General features: G+C 39.6%; 1 protein-coding gene across 1 annotated transcript; it reads left to right on the top strand.

Moving 5' to 3' along the window:
- The first annotated feature begins 17 nt into the window (after nucleotides 1-17).
- On the top strand, nucleotides 18-17,141 carry dnaaf9 (dynein axonemal assembly factor 9). The gene is made up of 37 exons (XM_070920500.1): nucleotides 18-157; nucleotides 553-632; nucleotides 818-943; nucleotides 1,031-1,155; nucleotides 1,683-1,779; nucleotides 1,939-2,045; nucleotides 2,171-2,248; nucleotides 2,601-2,702; nucleotides 3,295-3,350; nucleotides 3,468-3,603; nucleotides 4,027-4,108; nucleotides 4,435-4,471; nucleotides 4,749-4,833; nucleotides 4,924-5,000; nucleotides 5,105-5,149; nucleotides 5,307-5,352; nucleotides 5,434-5,545; nucleotides 5,814-5,884; nucleotides 6,044-6,091; nucleotides 6,192-6,282; nucleotides 6,490-6,593; nucleotides 6,771-6,914; nucleotides 7,409-7,494; nucleotides 7,839-7,940; nucleotides 8,204-8,321; nucleotides 8,480-8,568; nucleotides 8,740-8,874; nucleotides 9,182-9,307; nucleotides 11,840-11,877; nucleotides 12,994-13,129; nucleotides 13,449-13,535; nucleotides 14,273-14,379; nucleotides 14,716-14,790; nucleotides 15,635-15,822; nucleotides 15,976-16,041; nucleotides 16,595-16,688; nucleotides 17,035-17,141. Exons 1-37 carry the CDS (start codon nucleotides 102-104, stop codon nucleotides 17,139-17,141), a joined length of 3,459 nt encoding a protein of 1,152 aa, XP_070776601.1. The 5' UTR covers nucleotides 18-101.
- The last annotated feature ends 1,523 nt before the right edge of the window (nucleotides 17,142-18,664 follow it).

Below are 18,664 nucleotides of genomic sequence, written 5' to 3'. Positions count from 1 at the left end.
CACTCTTCAGGGTGATGGAGAAAATGTAGATATTCCGCCTGAAAATACATAACGGTGTTCGGTTTAAAACGAAAATTGTGTGAACCGCGACAACAATTACAATGGCCGGTATTAGGAATGTTAACGGAAAATTATCGGGAGTCAATCCAGCCGTCAGGTAATGTTAATACCGAATTGTGTTTACAGAAAACGCTTCAGTGAAGCTGTCCGGCTAACATGGCTAACTTTAGCGCGAGCCACTGTCCGTTATTTGTCGACGTTCTGACATCACTTATCGTTAATTAACGTTAACGGCAATGTTACTGTTAACAATCATGCTAACGTTAGCAGGGTGTTTAGCCAGCTATAGGTTACACTGTCAGTATTAATTAGCTGGTTAAGCTACGTAATAATTTAGCTAACACCCATACCTAGAAATGCCCTGCACCTCAGTAAGGTATTTGTTTGTTGCCAAAACCTAGTTAAAACTAACGTTAACGTTAATGCATGGCTCCCAAAAACAAACAAACAAACAAACATGTCTATATATATTTTTATTGTTACATTTTTCAGTTGCTGTCGCCTGCATCAGGTCCAGTCTCTGCTCTTCGAGGGGGGCACTGCCACTCCTGATGGCATCCTGTGCTCTCTTGGTATGTTAAGTTGCAACGTTTGTTATCTTTAACCTTTATATCTTTATATGTCTGGCCTGTTTAACTGCACTGCCAACTGCTAAGTTGAGAAAGTTATTTTTCAGAACAGATGGTGTGAATAAAACAATTTATATGGTCATTCCATAACAGCCAACAAATATTAATGTCTTTTATTTGTGTTTTAGGAATTGACAGCAGATATAATGAGGGATGCACTGAGCTGGCGAAATACCTGTTCTATGGATTATATGGAAGAAATCAGCTGAATCTGGAACATGCCCTTGAGGAATTTCCTGAAGAAATGCTGGATGGTGAGTTTTTCCAAGTGTTGTTCACTATATTTCTAATGCTTGCTTTAGTTTGTATCTACTCTGACACATTACTTGTCTGCTTTCCAGATGTAATCCTGCTGATCAAGGCGGAGTGTGTTCATCTGTACTGCAACCCAATGAACTACAGTTACCTGTTGCCCTATGTGTCCCACTGGAGGAACCTGCATCTCTACTGCATGACAGAGGCAGAGGTTAAAAAGCCATCGTCCTCCCCCACAGTTCCTGTTAATCACAGTTCCTGTACACTTAAGATAGAAGTAGCAACCTTATCAAGAGTATTTAGGCATGTTGAGTTGGCTGCAATTTTAACTCTTGCGGGTTACTATTACGCTTTTTCATGCAAGGCAAGTTCAGCAGCACCTTATGAAACAAGGAAATTCAAAGTGCTTTAAATGAGACAGAAAGGCATTTGCCTATTAGACAAGTAATTTTAAATGTTACACCTTGTCTACACTGGCTGTACAGTGAAAGTAGCACATTAATTTTCATCAATGAACAGTGTGTTTTAGTTTTTACCAATGTACCTACAATTTGTGCACATGATGCTGGTTCTCTTCAGAGCTGTTACTATCAAAGTAATGATTGCCAGACATGGTTCATTGCTGGAAATTCTAAATATGACCCTTTGTAGCAGTGTTTGTAATTGTGATTGTTATTCTTGGGATTGAGTCCTTTTCTAAGTTGTCTGCCCCTGTCATTTTCCCACCTCCACTCACAGTATGAAGACGAGGAAGCAGCAGAAGAATTCAAAATCTCCAGTTTTGTCACAATGGTGCAGGACTGTTATCGTATCGGAGTACCTTACAGCCCCCAGGGTACACATAATCACCTTTTAATCTCCACATTCAATCACTACACACGTGTTTAAGAGATGGTGACAATGTAATGTCACTAGTTTCACCTACTTGACAGCGTATACTGTATAATAACACCTACAGCACAAGTAATTATACTTGCTCTGCTGTTACTTTTAGGACACATCCAGAGGTTTGATATGTTTATGGTGGAAAAGTGGCCCCTAATTCAAGCATTTGCCCTGGAAGGCATCGGTGGAGGAAGCTTTTTTACCATGAAATACAAGGTATTTTCAAAACAAAAACAACAAAAACAAAAAAGTGGAAAAAAATGTCATATGAAAGTATTTGTTGCACTTCATTGGTCATGTGGTCTTACACTTGTTTGTTTGATATATTCCTGCTTTCCCAGCTAATGGACATGAGTGAGAAGCTGTGGCAGGTTTACAACAGACTCGACCCAGTGTCCCTGGACAATGTCCTCACAGAGGTAACACTGAGCTTCTTATTTAAAGATGTACATGTCCAGAAATCTATTGTAATTATTAAGAGTGATCCATAATTTATTTTTTTAAATCAATGGAAATTTTGAACGTTTGTCCTCCTCCTCCTTTAAAAAGTTACAGTATCTAAAATGTCCATATTTTTAAAGGCTGTGCTGATTAATCAGTCAGTCAGTTGAAATGTATTGAATTGATTTTGATAATCAACTGTTTTAGTCTCTCATAAATGACAATGATATTTTTTGGCTGATAAAAAGTCATATTTAGTATGTGAAGGTGTGAACATGACCATTCAGTATGATATGTATTCTAGCTTTGGTGCTGTTTGTTGTATTTTAGGACCTGGTTAACTTTGAGAAGCAGTGGAGTGGCTTTTTCTCCAGCATGGACCTGGAGAGCCATCTCTCCATCTTGGAGCTATCTGAAGCACAGGCAGGAGAGGTACGTTTGTTGCTATATATTCCTACAAAGCCTAGAACAATCTCTGGACAATAATTTACTGCCTTTCAACAGAATCACATTGTGCTATAGTAAGCAATTATAATTATTTGTTCGACAAATCTTAATAATAATAAAAAGCAAACACGATTTTCTTCACAAAATTAGATATTAATTTATTTATTTGGTTTAAAACAACTGTGAAAATACAGTACAGTAGTATGAGTATGATCAAAAATAATATTATATATATTATATAAAACAGCTAAATCATGCTTAAATTAGTATCATGCCTTCTCCATCCTCTGCACTTCATTTATGAGTAATGAGGTATCATAAGTCAGCATCAATGCACCCTAATTTGAGGGTATTATAGAACACTTCCTCTTCCTGCAAATTAAACATGGACATGCAAAAGGAGGTGGGTGGGCAGGGCAAAGGTATAGTGACTGGAAGGAGAACAAGTCAATGCCTGGTAAACTTTGTGTAGTTACAAGAATAATATAAGAAATGTAAAGAGTTTTTGGCATGGTTCATTGTCTGGTCAGCTAAGTGAACTTGTGTCCCCATAAAGCGTATTCTCATCAATCCACAGGCATTCCGTACTTATTACTCTCATGGACTGATCTCAAGCAACATCACAGATAAAAGGTATTCTTTGTATTCAACAATGTACAACAATACTGAAATGATGTCCATCAGTAGTCTAGTCTTGTAGTTTATAGAACCAAGAATACTATTGTTTAATCAAATGTTTCTTTGTTTCAGTAAAAGTCAGCAGCCCTTCGTGTTGTTTGGGAAGCATTCCTCCTCAGAGGATATGGAGAGTTATTCGTTCAACTTTCCCTCTGAGAGTCATCAGGTCCGCAACACAGGGCCTCAAGGTTCTACAGCCAGGCACATGGTGAGAAGTCTGAAATAAAAAAGTGTGATGTGAAACACTGTAAACTTGTTACATTACTATAGGACCCCTATTAATGACTTAGAAGCTGCCAAAGTGGTTGGTAGAGTTTAAGACCTGCCAGGGTGAAAACTCTCCAGCATTTCAAATGGCATTCATGTCATTTTTCCATTATGTGCACTTAATGTTTTATAAATTACATTGCTCAAGTTAAAGAGGAGAACTGGCCTGCAGCATCACCCGGTGAAGTAATTTGGCACAACCAGTGATCAGTGATGTGCAGAACAGTGTTTTTAACAAATCGTGTTGAACATACGATTGCTACGTCTTCTGTAAATATGAGATTTAGGTAATTTTGCACCACTTTTGTGTGTGTCATTTGTGAAGTAGGAACATGCCCTGATTGTATCTTGATTTGTCCATTAGATTCTGCAGTGTGTGGCCCCCAAAGGACCTCTAGCCTGCTCTCGAACCTATTTCTTTGGGATCAACCACACTCCATACCTTGGTGAGTTTTTTTTTCTCTATTACTTTGCTTATTTAATATTGATCAACTGCATATGTTTGTAAAATTATGACTGAGTTTTTTTATATTTTACATGATTGTCCTTAGGATCATATTTCAGTGGTAACCCTGCTGCAGTGCGTAGTTTATTAATCCAGGAGTCAAAGCACTACTAACTAACCCTCTGTCAGAAATCCTAGTGTGAAATGTTGCTTTGCATGGAGTTGAATGCAGGGTCTTAGCTGGCCTGGGGTGAAGTGTAATGTGAGAAGTCCTTGTTTGTATCATCTGTATATGATTTGTTTACACTTCTTGTATTTAACCCACAGGAAATCAAAACACAGAGCAAAAGAAAACAGAAGTCTTGTAAGTGATTTCATTTTGGATCTCAAAATCATTATTTTTCTCTGTAAGCTAGTGGTTAGCCAGCGTTAAAGGCAGAATGAGTGCCAGATCTTAAGCACACATCCAAGAGGAAGCTATGATAATGGCGGACAGAGTGCTGAAAAACAAGCCGGGGAGGAGGGGCCAACTTTGAATGTTGTGTTTTTAAACCACAACCAACAAATCCTACAATCCTACATTCCTTCTGCCTTTAAATGTAAAAGAATGTCTGACTGAAAGAGAGTTTTTTTTTTCTCAGACTTTTGTCGCAGATTTACTCAGCTGCTGTTCAATCAGTCCTTTCGGGAATCAAATGCTACTCCTGTACCTCCAGTGCTACCAAGGTAAGAAAAAACCCACCTGTTTTAACATGTATCTTAAAGCATGTACTGTAGCATGTACAGTTGTTCATTAAGAAATGTTTATTGTTGTAGGCTAAGGATGTAGCAGAGAACACCTTTCTGGTGGCTTTGGACTCAATGAATTTAAGTCAGTACCGCAGTTCTCTCAGGTAAAGATTGAGATTTAAAAAAAAAAAATTCACTGTCATCCACTATATGAGACTTTCAGCCTGTATAAAATGTATTGTTTGAATTTATTTGTTTTTATTCTCAGGTCCAAATGTGAATTCAGCATTCAAGCTGTGAATAAGCAAGGAAGGTGGGTGTTAACAAGTTCTTAGGTCTTGTATTATCTGACACAGCTCCTTGAAATTGTCATTGTGTTATTTGAAATACACTCCAAATTGATGTTTTCTTTAAAACCCTTGTGTAAATATGTGATTTCAGACCTTAAGAGCCTGTTTTTTTATTTTCAGGATCATTCCTCTGACTGATGAAGGAAGCCGTTATGTAGTAAAAACAGTAAGATAGAGAAGCTTATTATTTTTTGCTTGACCAAAGGATAACAATGAAATTACTTGACAAATTCAACTTTTTTTTAAGGCCTCCATGACTGTCCATGACATCCCAGATCTGCAGTGGGATGGGGGGGACCTAGGCTCTGTGGTCTTTTCTGAATCCTTCTTGGAGTCCAGCATCAACATTCAACAGAAAGGTACAATATTGATTAGATTAAGTCCAATTAGAATGGATTGCTGATTGATTCCACAAAGGAAATTTGATTTACACAATAAGCAGGACAAATCCACAGGTCACCGTTAACAGAAAAAGGCAAAAGTCATTTTGAAACAACAGAGGACTAGTCTAAAAATAGCCGATTTTCTGCCCTGAGGATCATATTTGTGATTCATCTTCCATGTTTGTCATTCTTTGGCAGCATTGTTTATGATTAATTTTAGTGTGTTTCCTCTCCTGCTCCACAGATGGCACTGTGTCCTCAGACAGCTGCTACACCATCCTGACATCAAATGTGCCTCGCTATGCCTGCTGGCTGGTATGTGTGGGGCTGAAAATCAATTTCAGATTGATGTGATAAACTGAATGTTTGGATACACATGGATATACATTCATACTTAGTTTAAAGAATAAACAGTTTTATTTTTCCAACATTGTTTGTTTGTTGTCAGAAGTCTTATGGTCATGTTGTTTTTAGATGGAATCTGATGTCAAGCAATCTGAGCAAGCCCAACGTCTTACTAAGGTAAGCTCAGAGGCTTCATTTGTCCACTGCAGTGTATGAATACATGCTCATGTATGTAAGCGCATGGGACCTCATGACTCACAGTATGTGTCTCAAACAGAAAGAGGAAGGCACTTGTTTGGGAACTGCTCTGACTGTAGCAGATGATGCGTATGTGTTCTCCAGCAGCCAGCTCTCCACACCCGAAGAAGGTAACACTTTCTTTAATATTAACATGTAGTGTAGTTTATATTCATATACAGTCATTTACAGTGAGTGTAACTGCAGTATAAAAAACATACTTTCCAGTATTAAATGTAATTTCTATTTTTAAATGTGAAAATACATTTACAAGATATGTGAAAAAGAGTTGTGATTCAACATCATTTTTAATATTTCTTCAAATGTGTTAATCTTAGGGAAAATCACGTTCTTCTCTGAGGGACTCCTGTTTATCCATTCTCAATATGGAAGCATTACCCTGTCCAAGGATCACATCAGCACCATCAAGTTCTACGATCCGGTAGTATTTACGGTTGTACCGTGTGATATGTTGTTACTTAGTACATTATTAGGATTTAAAAGACAGTAATTAGCTTTCTTCCCTATACAACATACAACATATAAAACATAAAACATATGATATGAATCCATATGCAGATCTGATACCAACTTGTGTATGATTTCCTCTTATTACCAGGACTCCAGTACTGTGGCGTCTCTCTTTGTGGAGTATGAGAGCAGCCTGCTCCCCCACCTTCCGTTCCCTCTCCACAGCTCTGACCGGTGTCTGGTCTTTGCTCTTCAGCCCAGGTCTAAGAGCCACAGGGCCTTCTATTCCAAGGTAAGACCTTTAGCCAGTGACCTCTGACAGGGTTTGAGACTACACATAGGATAGATACACATAGGCCATCTGACTGATTCAGACTGATCAGTCTCTCATCACGCCTAAATAACATTAATCTAAGGATTTCTTTATAACAGTGGTAAACAGAGTTAATACTTTAATAGTTATTACATCAGTATTACTATTGGTATATTACTTAAGTGTTCAAAATAACATAGTAAAAGCATAAAAAAATCACGTTTTATTAAATGTCCTTTAGGGTTTTACTACGACAAAATGCTGTACAGAAATAAAAAATATATAAGGACCTAATATATTTGATTTGAGGGATCATGAGTTGTGGATGAAATACAGGATAGGATTTGGTTTTGTGTTGGTTCATGGATGAACCATTACTGTAAAACAAAAAACTATTTTTAGCCTACTTCTTCATTTTTTGCTCATTAAAGATACAGCTCCAGTTGTATGAACCTCTTGTCTCTTGGTTTCAGGTTTTGTCAGTGTGGCAAAACTCTGAATCTGGACTCACTCTGCAATTGGTGGACCAAGAGCACCTGACCTGGAACCAGAAAAACATGTAAGATAACTTTACAACTCAAGAATAGTTGTCTGTATGATAGATTCCAGTGCACATTCCCCACCTAAAATTAAGACGTTTTTGATAAATTGGGCCACAATGGTACCATTTGAACATTTTTTTTGAAAAATTGAAAATACATTTAAATGTGTTTTACCCTTCTCATTATGTCTTGAGGTTTTGATAGTCCTGTCTGATACATAATATTACCATTGTTAACATAGTTTTTGATTCTGTTAAGTAATGAATCAGTCTTTTAGATGTCATATAAGGTAGATAATTCAGGTTAACCCTGTCCATGAAATCCTGACAAAATATATTGTAATGACTTTTTTTTCTCTCAGGCACACCCGACTGCAGAAGCTGCACGACAGTCAGGAGCCACCAGTGGCCAAACGCAGAGGCAGCCTGAAGACTTCATACTCCCAGCTGCCAGAGCAGGACATGTTAGTACATAGTCAAGTCACTCAGTAGATTGCTTCACAGTTGGACCAAACAAGTAATAAGACCTGATGCTAGGTATTGCTCAATTATGACTCTGTCTTCCAAAAACAACATTTAAGCCTGTGTTTCTTAAAACAGCGTATTCATCACTAATGTTGTCAGTTGCCTAAATACATGATCAATCCCCAAATACTTTTTTTTAATCAAGTCTTGCCAGTGAGTTGTGACCCTATTTCTGCCTGCTGATTGCTGTGTTCTATGCCAGGTTTCTTCAGCACTTTGCCTTGAGTAGTATTGGTCAGGAGCCCATATTGTATGACCACCTGGGGGTGCTCTTCCCCTCTGCAGAGCTGAGGAATCCAGTCAACAGTCAGGGAGACAAGGTGAGCATATCGACTAAGGTGCAGTGGATCTTCCTCATTTGAAAAATAGGAAGTAAAAAAAGCATTTCTGGTTCCTTCGAAGAATGCTGTGTCCTCCGTCTTCCTAAGTTGAGTTGATACTATTCATTGCTGATGTGGCCTTTTTAATGTGTGAAAAGGTTGTCATTACCATCGTCACTGGATTGCCGGGAAGCCATAAGAAGAGACTCTGCAACTTCCTGATCCAGTTAAACAAGGAGCATGGAAGGTGAGACAGATTTCACCCGACAAGGTTTCTTTGGTTTGTCTTTTGTTATTGTTTTTTTCGCTGTTATCATTTTTAATCTTACATATGCTGTTGTCATATCTCTGTTATAATGATAATGAGAAGAACAACACAAACAAAACGATTACAATTTGATTATCATTTCATCTGTAGGTGGGTGGTGTATAAGCCTGGTCCTGACAGCTGTGACAGCTTCTCAGCCTCTCACCTGCAGCAATATTTGTCCAGCTTCCTGGAGAACCAGAGAGGCCCAGGAGGCAAACCCCGTCTGCTGGTGCTCTCTCCTGGGTAAGAAACCCGCTGATCAGCTTGATACAACTGAGCAGCTTAGACTCATCCAGTAGAGCAGAGCTAAGCTAAATGGAAGCATTTCGTTCCAACATAATATTATCTAACGTTCATCATTCATTGTCCTGAATACTAATAATTTCATCCTTGTACATAAAACAGGTCTTAACATCTGAACCTATTGAGTATTTCAAACCTAACAGTAACAGACAGTATTCAAAGAAATTAGAAAAAGAAAAGGCTGAATTAACTGACTGTTCTTTGTCAGTGTGTGACTTATTCATTTGTAAATGTATGATTTGTACAGATACACAGATGTTCTGGATGTGGTCCAGGCTGTGCTTTTCCACCCTGACCCAGTTGTCCAAGCGTGTTTCACCATCGGTGCTGTCACTGCTTGTGTGGACCCCCTCGCCTCCTGTTTGGAGCACAGGTGAAATTTCTTTCTCTAGTAGATGAGTTCTCAACACTGCTGCTGTTAAAAGGAAACAAACAAAACAAGTTTCGACTTCCATAAAGAAATGTATATCTGATTAATTCATATCCACTGACATCAAGTTAACAAAACCCCACAATGTCTAAATTCAGTTGACAAAATCCCTTACTGATTGGATTCCCAAATGGATTGGAAAAATAACATTTTCATAAACTAGAAACAATGTCAAGTGGGATGGATGACGATAAGATCAATCAAAGATGTCAGTGTACAGTTCAAGGTGTCTTACATTGTACATGCCGTGGAAAAGGTTCCCAAAACTGTTCTGTTTGAGGTGAAGTTGAAATCAAATCACTTTCAACTTACGTATTTTGAACTTCATCGAAAGATAATAACAATATACTAAATGACTTAACTGATAAAAGATGAGTCATTTGATTATATCCTGTCTAAACACAACCAGTTTAGTGACTCAGTTGCATCTAGCAAACTCAACACTGTACATGTCACAATCCTGCAGCTGCTTCACAGTTAGTTCCCTGAAGCAGCGCCGCCTGCCTCGTGATTCTTGTACTTTGAAGCAGCTGTTTGTATTTACAGCATCTTAAAGAATACTTCACCTATCTATCTAACAAGTAGTAAATACTCACCACCTAAAGGCTTGAAACGTGACTCAGAAAAGTTTGTAGCTTGCCCCTTTGCAGAAGACGGCAGTCAACCAGGAATCACTGCAGTTACAATGCATTTGGTGACCCAGTTTCACAACAAAAAAGTACTCAGACACTCCTGCAGGACAATCCGCTATGCTGCTATTCTGCTGTCCATATGCTTCCAGTAGTATGTTCCAAAAACATACATTTTGTGTTAAGCCATCTTTTGGCCTATTTTGCAAAGTTAAAGAGGTGAAATAAGGTAAAACACACCTGTGACATAACCTGAAATTTAAGTTAAGCGTTTCACGCAGTGAAGTTTTCAAGTTTCAACATATGTACAGACCAGATGATGACAGACAGGGCTGGATGTTGATAAATTGTTGAAGCACTGGAGATTTCCAGGACGAGGTTACATGACACTTTTAGCTATTGAAACTCAAGGCTGGGTCCCTTTTACAGAGAGGATCATTCCTACATCTAATCTCACTCTCCTTTTGTTACAGGCTTTAGATGTAGCTTACAGAGCTTCTCACTGTCGTAGATCGACTGAGCTGCTCCACACAATATGACATACCACTCCGGTTAATAGGCTGTTTTCCACTGCACAGCCAAGCTGGGTTGGCCAGTGATACTTTCATACAGATGAAGTCAGTCTAGAGGGTCTAGTTTTTACAACATGCTTGGAAACCTACTGCTGCTGGTGTGTTATGACAAATGTCCTGGTAACTAGTTCAAGTATAATAATGTGATTCTGCACAGTAACATTCATAAATACTAGATAAAAATTCTATTTGGAAAACTCCCACAGTCCTTCAGACAACATGATTGTCTAGCGAGCTGACCTTTTTAATAATAAATCTAAAACATGTTTTGGATCCTGTGCTATAAACGTGTTGTGATGACCCTCCAGTCAAACTCTGACAAGCCCCACTTGGCTCAGCAGTGGAAAAATGTGTAATAAGAGGTTTAGTTAGCAATGTGGTTAGCACTGACTTTTCCATTTGAGGCATCTTCAACAAGCCCCCTATCACTGTCTGTTGCCATAGATTGTGTGGAGGTCTGTGGACCCCCACTATGGTGCTAATTGGGTGTGGTTAGCCCAGCTTAGGCCTGACCTGCCTGTCAACCCCCTCAGCATAGCCCTCTAATCCTCCAGGTCCACATGTGTTACCAACACACCCTCCTCAGTGAAGCTCATCAGTCAGTCATAATCCATTCTTTGTGATGAATGTAGACAGTTCATTACATCAGGACAGGAAAGATAAATGCCTTTCAAATTGCTGATCCCCCAGCCTGCAGGCTCCCTAAGAGCTGCAGGGGAGGGCCTCTGGTGGCTGGAGGGGGACTTGGCTCAGAACGGTTATTCAGAAAGTGGTGTATAACACTGATCGATTTGAGAACTCTGGATAAATTATGTTAAGATTAAATGAGATTACAGAAAGCTTTTACATTGGTCAGTTGCCAGTCATAGTCATGATGTCATCCTATGAAAAATGCCTCACGATTGATAACCGGACTGCTAGCCAAGAGCTATAACAAGGAATCAGCCTGTTTATTGCCACACAACTTTGGCAAGCACCCATTAGTCATAAGTATTTGAGTTATTGTTAGTGATGATTTTGTTGAACAAGACATGAGTTAAAATAAAGAGGACTGTTAACTAAATATATTAAAACACAGCTCTTGTATATGTGTTACTCAGATACAAAAACCCTGTTTTCAACATAATCCATCTACAATGCAGCAGTGACCATCTCAGTCAAACTAAACTTGCATTTGACTGATGGCTGGCAGTCATTCCTCACCCTGTATTCAACTACGTATATTTAACTGTATATTTAACTTAAGTATTTCCGTCTCTTGTCTGTCACTTTAGGTTTGCTTTTCCTAAGCTGTTGGAGCAGTGCAGCCAAGGTAAGTCCTGACTGTTGCACTGTCGTACCCTCCAGTTTCCCAACAACAAAATACATTGAGGATAATGTTTTTTTCATGGAATACTGAGGAAACACTATATTGATATTCATTGATATGGATTTTTTCCAGAAGTGTAATGCTCTTTTGGAAGCCTTTCAACATAGCCATTTGAAACATATGTCATGCTGCTGGGTTGTACAATATTACCATTAAAGGTCAAGAAATTAATGATTTTTGCCAAACTAAGTCAGACAAAAATAATAGTCATATTCTCACAGTTGAGTAAAATAAAAAAAGCAAATCACAGATCTAACACAAACACTCAGTGTGTAAAAAAAGTAATGTGTGCATGTGCAGCAATGCTTTGTTGTTGTGTTGTAGTGCCATTCACCCCCAGCAGGATCATCCTGCATGAAAATGCAAAATTGGAACTTATTATCAACATATAGCAAAAATACGGAGGTCATTGTGCTCTGTGGAGCATTGAAGCTCTAAGTACACCATGAAATATCACACATGTATCCGAGTACATTTTGAGGTTGAGTTTGCTACACAGAACTTGCAGTGATGGAGGTCAAAACATCACCCATCATGTTATTCTCCACCACTGTTGTAGGAGCACTACAGCCTATTTTGTTGTTAGAGGATTTAGATAAAGTTTAACAGAGATATTCCTAAACCTAAAGCACCCAACCATCACTTCATGTTGAGAGCGCACATTTCACATTCAATCTTGTATCTGAAGTGACATATTGAAGATTTTATTTGGGTTTACTGCCATCATCCTTGCCATCTTTGTGACTGGAACCAGAAAAATCCCAAATTGGGCAGCGGGGATGGAGATGAGAATGATGTCACAGAATGACTTATTATGCCTTTTATATTACCACCAAATTTATATTACTTACCAATCGTTTTGAAGCAATCAAAATTTCAATTTCCCTTAAAATTCAGCCTGCAGGTAGAACACAGCAGCGGTAATACCTGTAAATCAAATCTATTGTCAAATACGGTATTTTCTGCAGTGGCTACACAGATGTGGCTTTGCATTTTCAGGAAAGTGAGCCAGCTTCTCCTGAAATTCATATTCCCTTTTTGTGCCTCATTTTATGTCAGGTATTGTGAGTACAGTGGTGTTCACTGGGCTGACAGCAGAGCAGAAGCACCCTCTCATGCAGCATGTTCAGCAGTTGGTACGCTCTGCCAACCCCACCGCAGCCTTCATACTGGCAGAGAGAGGAGCTGTCACCAGGTAGGCGCCCACAGAATTGTGATCAATGCCGCAAACAGTCAATTTAACTGCTTTTATCTTTGCCTAAAATATTCACTCTAGGCTACATTTTATTCTGCTTTTTCAGTCTATGTCTGAATCTGTTGGGTCAGAGCACTGCTAGCTTAGCACAGTAATGTGTCATGAACATTTCCCAATGCATTCTGTACTCAAAGAATATTTCATTTTTGTGATTAAAAGCCCATTATGGATAAAGGACATGTCATATTTGCATATGTTTATACAAATATTTGTAGTGTTACGTATTCATTGTGTATTCTTTCTTTTTTTTATCAATTAGGACTGAAGATGTGAATCTGATATTTTCTGATAGCAGCTTCAATGAGCCACAGATGCTGAGAGCACGTTATGTCCTCTACCCTGGATGGTAAGACCCTTATCCTATGTTCCACTCTGCTGGCTGTGACCCCCGTGTGTCCTCCTGTGTCCACACTCAACCTTTTGGCCACTGAGCGACAGATTGGCGTTGATTCCTGCCTCTGCGTTCCTCAGTCCTGCCTCGCCTCCCTCCCTGTGGTTTAATTGCCACTCGGCTGCAGTGGTGGGGGTATCGGCTGCTGATTGCTGTAAAGCCCCTCAGGGCATCTTGTGTTCTATCACCAGCTGCCTCCTGGCAGCACAGTAACAAGCTGTTGGCCATGCAGTTGCCATGTACACAGAGGGGGTCTCCTTCCCTTTGGACCTGGTCCAGTTAGCCTTCATGCCACAGTGGTCAGCCTAATATGAACCTCTGCTTAATCCTCCTGTCAGATCATACACTGGATATTTGGCCAGAGTTTGGCCCTTTTGATTTACTCATCTTCAAGCTTTATTTTTCATGTACACATAGGATGTGAGTGTGTTTGAGATGCGTCTTACACGTCCTGAACTCTTTGACCAAGACAGTAATCTTTCTCACCTGCTGATGAGAGTTTTTACATTTATGGATTCATCATCCTCTTCCACAGTGCTAGCAGCAAATCACAAACACTGGCCTCTTTCCTGTGGGCAGCTGGTAGAGTAAACAACGTTCCAGCCAAAGACAAAATGTAGCACAAACATTTGGCTTGCTCAAGACTTAACTTTCTCACCATTTGTGTAATGTGCACGTGTTCGGTGTTTCAGGTGCAAAGGGCGATTCATCTCTGGTTCTGGGTCTCTGGTCCTCACCCAGCAGCGCGTGGCTTTCAACCGGCCCCTAGAGAGGCCTCTATTTGTCACCCGCTGTAAAGGTGAGACGGAAAATATCCCTCCCCCCCCCCCCCCCCCCCCCCCCTTTTTTTTTTTTTTTTTTTTACTGTTACACGTGACAGAAGCTCTAGATATGAGCTGGCAGGGTTTGATGCTGATTACATAAGATGCCTTTCCCTCCAAATATGGAGACAACTGAGGTCTCAAAGTGTTTGTCTGCGGTTGCTGCGAAATAATCTGTATTCCCAAAAGATGCATTTATGACATCTTGCCGCCAGTTTTGCTTTTCAGGAAATTGTTAATTTGAATTGATTGAGTTAAATCCTACAATTTGTTTCACAGTACTAACTGCTAAAACTCTCATAATTTTTCTGTAGCATTCAAGTCATCACTAAGACCAAGCCCCTTCCGAGGAAATGTGTACAATGTTTGGGGAAAAGTCCGATTTTCTGGTAGGAATATTCATTTTTTTTGTTTTATAAAATACATTGCCACTTTTGCTAACTTTTGACATTTTCAGATCAAAGTATTTCAAATTCCAGAGAACTTGCTTTTGTTAAGTATTACTAAACAAATGTGACTTCTTTCCTTGGTAAATATTTGACCTGCATTTGCATTTCCCAGTTTTGGGAATTATTAGAGAAAAGGTTGCTCTCAAGGCAGGCCAGAAGCTCCTGACGGTAGGAATATTGCTCGGTTGTTGCTCTGGTGTCTGGTGTCTAGACTTCAGCTCATAGTCCACTGGTTTGGTTTCCTCCACATAGTTTTCTCACTCTTTTTTCTTTTGACGACCTGTGTAGAGTTGTTGCATGAGGAGAGAGTGCAGGTGCCTGTGAGGAGATGTGCAGAGAGTGTGCAGATATTTGTAGAGAGCTGGAAGGAGACATTAGTATGGAACGAGTGTGGAGACTGTACTGTATGATCCTTATCCTAATACTCACATTCCCTGAGTGCCAAGTGTGTATCTCAGTCACTGTCTTTAGGGTAGTGTATCATTTACATCCCTTTATATTTAGTTATTTTACTTTATTTTAATTTTTGTATTTAGCTGTTGCACATTCAGTACTTATTTTACATTGCGTGAGGACATATTTTACATGTTTTATCTTGCTTTTTTACCACACACGTGAGTGCTGTGAGCCATTTTGAGAGCTGAGAGGTTGTATGGATGTTAAAACATTAACACCCCACCAACACCATGCTGTTACCATATGAAGCTGCTGTAGCAGGTGTTACACAATGTGTGAAATGTATTTGTGACTTGGATGTGAGCTCCTTCATCTCTGGAACCTCCAGACTCAGACCAACCGATGGAGGTGAGCTACAACACAGTGAGCGGGAACCTGAGCATTATCCCAGACCAGAGCACTGACCCTCTGACACCAGGCTTCAAAGAGACCGACACGCCCTGCTTCCTGATCTTTGATGGTGTTGGCCTTACTGAGGATGGACTGAAGGACTGGCTCAGACTGTGCTCCAAGCAGGTAGACATTTTAATAGCCCTGTTGTTTTTGATGGCTATACACACTGAGACTCATGTATAGATCTATTATTATGGGTAGCATCAGTCAAGTACTGTGTAAGAAAATAAACTGTTATGTAACCACAAGGCTGTTGTTTCTTTTTGGTGTTTACAGAGGCAGACAAAGAAGCCTAAGAAGGCTAAAAATACCCTTTTACCACAAGAAATCAAGCACATACATGTGAGTGTGTTTACATTTATAATTATATAAATATATATAACATAATTTTATATTTACCTGTGGTGGAATTTTGTGTGGACAATACTGCATTAAAGTTACTCTATGGAGTTTTGTTGACAAGGATCAACGTTTTTATGAGCTAGCAGCTGTGTTGTTTGTATGTGTATTGAATGACTTGCATGCATGCAATGCACATAATGCACTTCCCTGCTGATGGTTTCTTTCTTGGTGGCTATAAGAAATGTAGTAGTTCGCCAGCAAAAGACTGATAAGAAAAACACCTCTAACTGATGTATACATGGATGTAAATACATCACAACATAACTGTGGAGAAAACTACCTTTAAGTTTGTCAATAAATGCCACTTCAAGAGCAAGAAGAGAATGAAATCTTTAATGTTAGATACAAGCCTCGCCAGACATTTGTTCTCTTGGTGTTCTGATGCTTGTTTGTTTGGTTTTTTTGATTTTCTCTTCTAAGAGAGCTTGGGCTGGGTCAGGCTGTTATTGATGTGGGCCTTTTCAGTCAATAATCTTAACATGTTTCTGTTTAGATGGCCAGGCACTTGGACCCACTACCACCAGGCTACTTCTACAACGGTTATCAATATGTTGACATCTTCGGCGAAAAAAGGAGCTTCCATCCCAGTATCCTTTTCATTGTGGTTACTGTCTATTGTAGAACCTCAATTACATCTAATTTGTTACTCAGGCTTGGAATACTGTACTGGAGAGTTTTTCAAAGGCTAAAGAAACTTATATTGCACTTATATCAGCTGTTTAACAAAAACGCACCTGGTGAGTAGTTAAGTTAATAAAAATCTAACTCTGTGTTTGATAATTCATAGAAAATGTGTACAGTTTAATTGACAGATGTAGATAGGACCTTGACCCAAAGAATGCAGTGATCATGGATCTGCTTGCACCTGTATTTGCTGTTGTGTGTGTGTGTGGTGATTGTGCTGCTGTTTCCCTTACATTGCTGTTACTGCAGACATGGAAGAGTTTATTAAGGAGTACATCACAGAGGCCAACAAAGAGATCGAGCTATTTAACCGTCAGCTGGAGCTGCAGGGACAGCCTGACCTGTTTGATCCGTAGATAGAATCCGTCTGTATGTCCAGCCTCCATCTGTTTTTTTTTTTTAACTCTAAGGGAACCACTGTGGGAGGGGCAGGGAGGGCACAGGGGTTATGTGCTCAACACTCCACTAGAATGGTCAATGTGTGTTCACACCACATGCATCTGCAGAAACTGCTGCTGCTAGACGCCCATTCATTATCTATGTACTGTGTCACCTTCTTTCCTAATTTGGTGGCATAAAAAGGTTGAGTGCAGGCAAACTTTTAAACAATGACATCACCCATCAAAAGCCAGTTATGTCATTGCATGGCTGTTTGCCTTACGTCCTACTCCAGCACCACTAACTCTAGTTAGCACTTTGGCGAGTTTGGTATCATATTTATCAAATGAAAGTGGCAAATTGATGTGGTCACTTGTGTTAATTCAAATCAACGTTTGTCAAGAGATGAGAGTTGCACACAACTGCAGACAAATCTGAAACATAACGCAACACGAGACTCCATCTTTAGACCAATGTGATTACGCCACTAAGCCTGCAAGCTATGAGACTTTCACAATTGAAGGGAATTTCCAACCGCACACTCCTACAGCTTGTGCGTTTCTGTTTATCACAGTTGGCAAATTAATGCCTCTATTTCTGGACAGGCATGGATAGCCGTGTGATTCTGGTGGGCTCCCTGGTGGGGTTTCTCAAGAATCGCTCCTCCTCTGTTGTCACCCAATCCATGGCCCACCTGTTATCTTGTCTGCGTGCCACGCTGCAGCAGAGGGAGCGCTTGGCCATAGAGCTGTAAACATTGGACAGCCTGTTGGCTGTAGACAACTGATGAATGATGCCATTAATCACATAGCTAAACGCCATCCCAGTGCTTTATTTTAAGACTCCTAAAGTGAATCTAATGAAAGTGCAATAAAGCAGACTTCAGTCCCTGCAACACATTGAATCACTGAGGTTACGTTTCCTTAACCTGCAGCCAGGTGTGGATCACTCATTTCACCATTTGGTCAAAATGGTTGGAGTTATAAGTGTGAACATTCCCATTATTGTTTTTAATCTTTTGGGTCACGGCTTTTGGGGAAATGAAATAATCTGGGAAAACCTTGATTCACTTTCCTGTTTGATTAGGTTTGGGTAAACATCAGTAGAGCCTTTAGTGAAAGGTATAAGGCTTTGTATCAGTGGCATGATGTTGCAGAGAATCAGACTTTATGTCCTGTTTAAATGAGTAGTTATGCCACTGTTTCCTCTGCGATCGTGTGTCACACTAATGTTCTATGCATGTCTTCCTCTGATCAGGGTTCCTACACACGTTTTGAAATTCTATAAATTGGAAGAAAGTGTGTGTTTGATAAGCTGTCAGTAATTTCTGTGGAAAACCTGTGTTGTCATTTGTACAGCTGCATATTTGGGTACTATAGACCCACTTAAATTCGAAATTGCAATATTTAACCAACCAAGCATTTCAAAGTGAAATCTTGGTAAATAAGTGGAATTTAGAAGTTGAAAATGTGTAGGAACCCTGCTACAATCTCTGGAGATT

Source organism: Enoplosus armatus, chromosome 15 (assembly GCF_043641665.1).
Source record: "Enoplosus armatus isolate fEnoArm2 chromosome 15, fEnoArm2.hap1, whole genome shotgun sequence".
Lineage (NCBI taxonomy): Eukaryota > Metazoa > Chordata > Actinopteri > Centrarchiformes > Enoplosidae > Enoplosus > Enoplosus armatus.
This window is presented reverse-complemented; position numbering and strand designations above follow the sequence as displayed.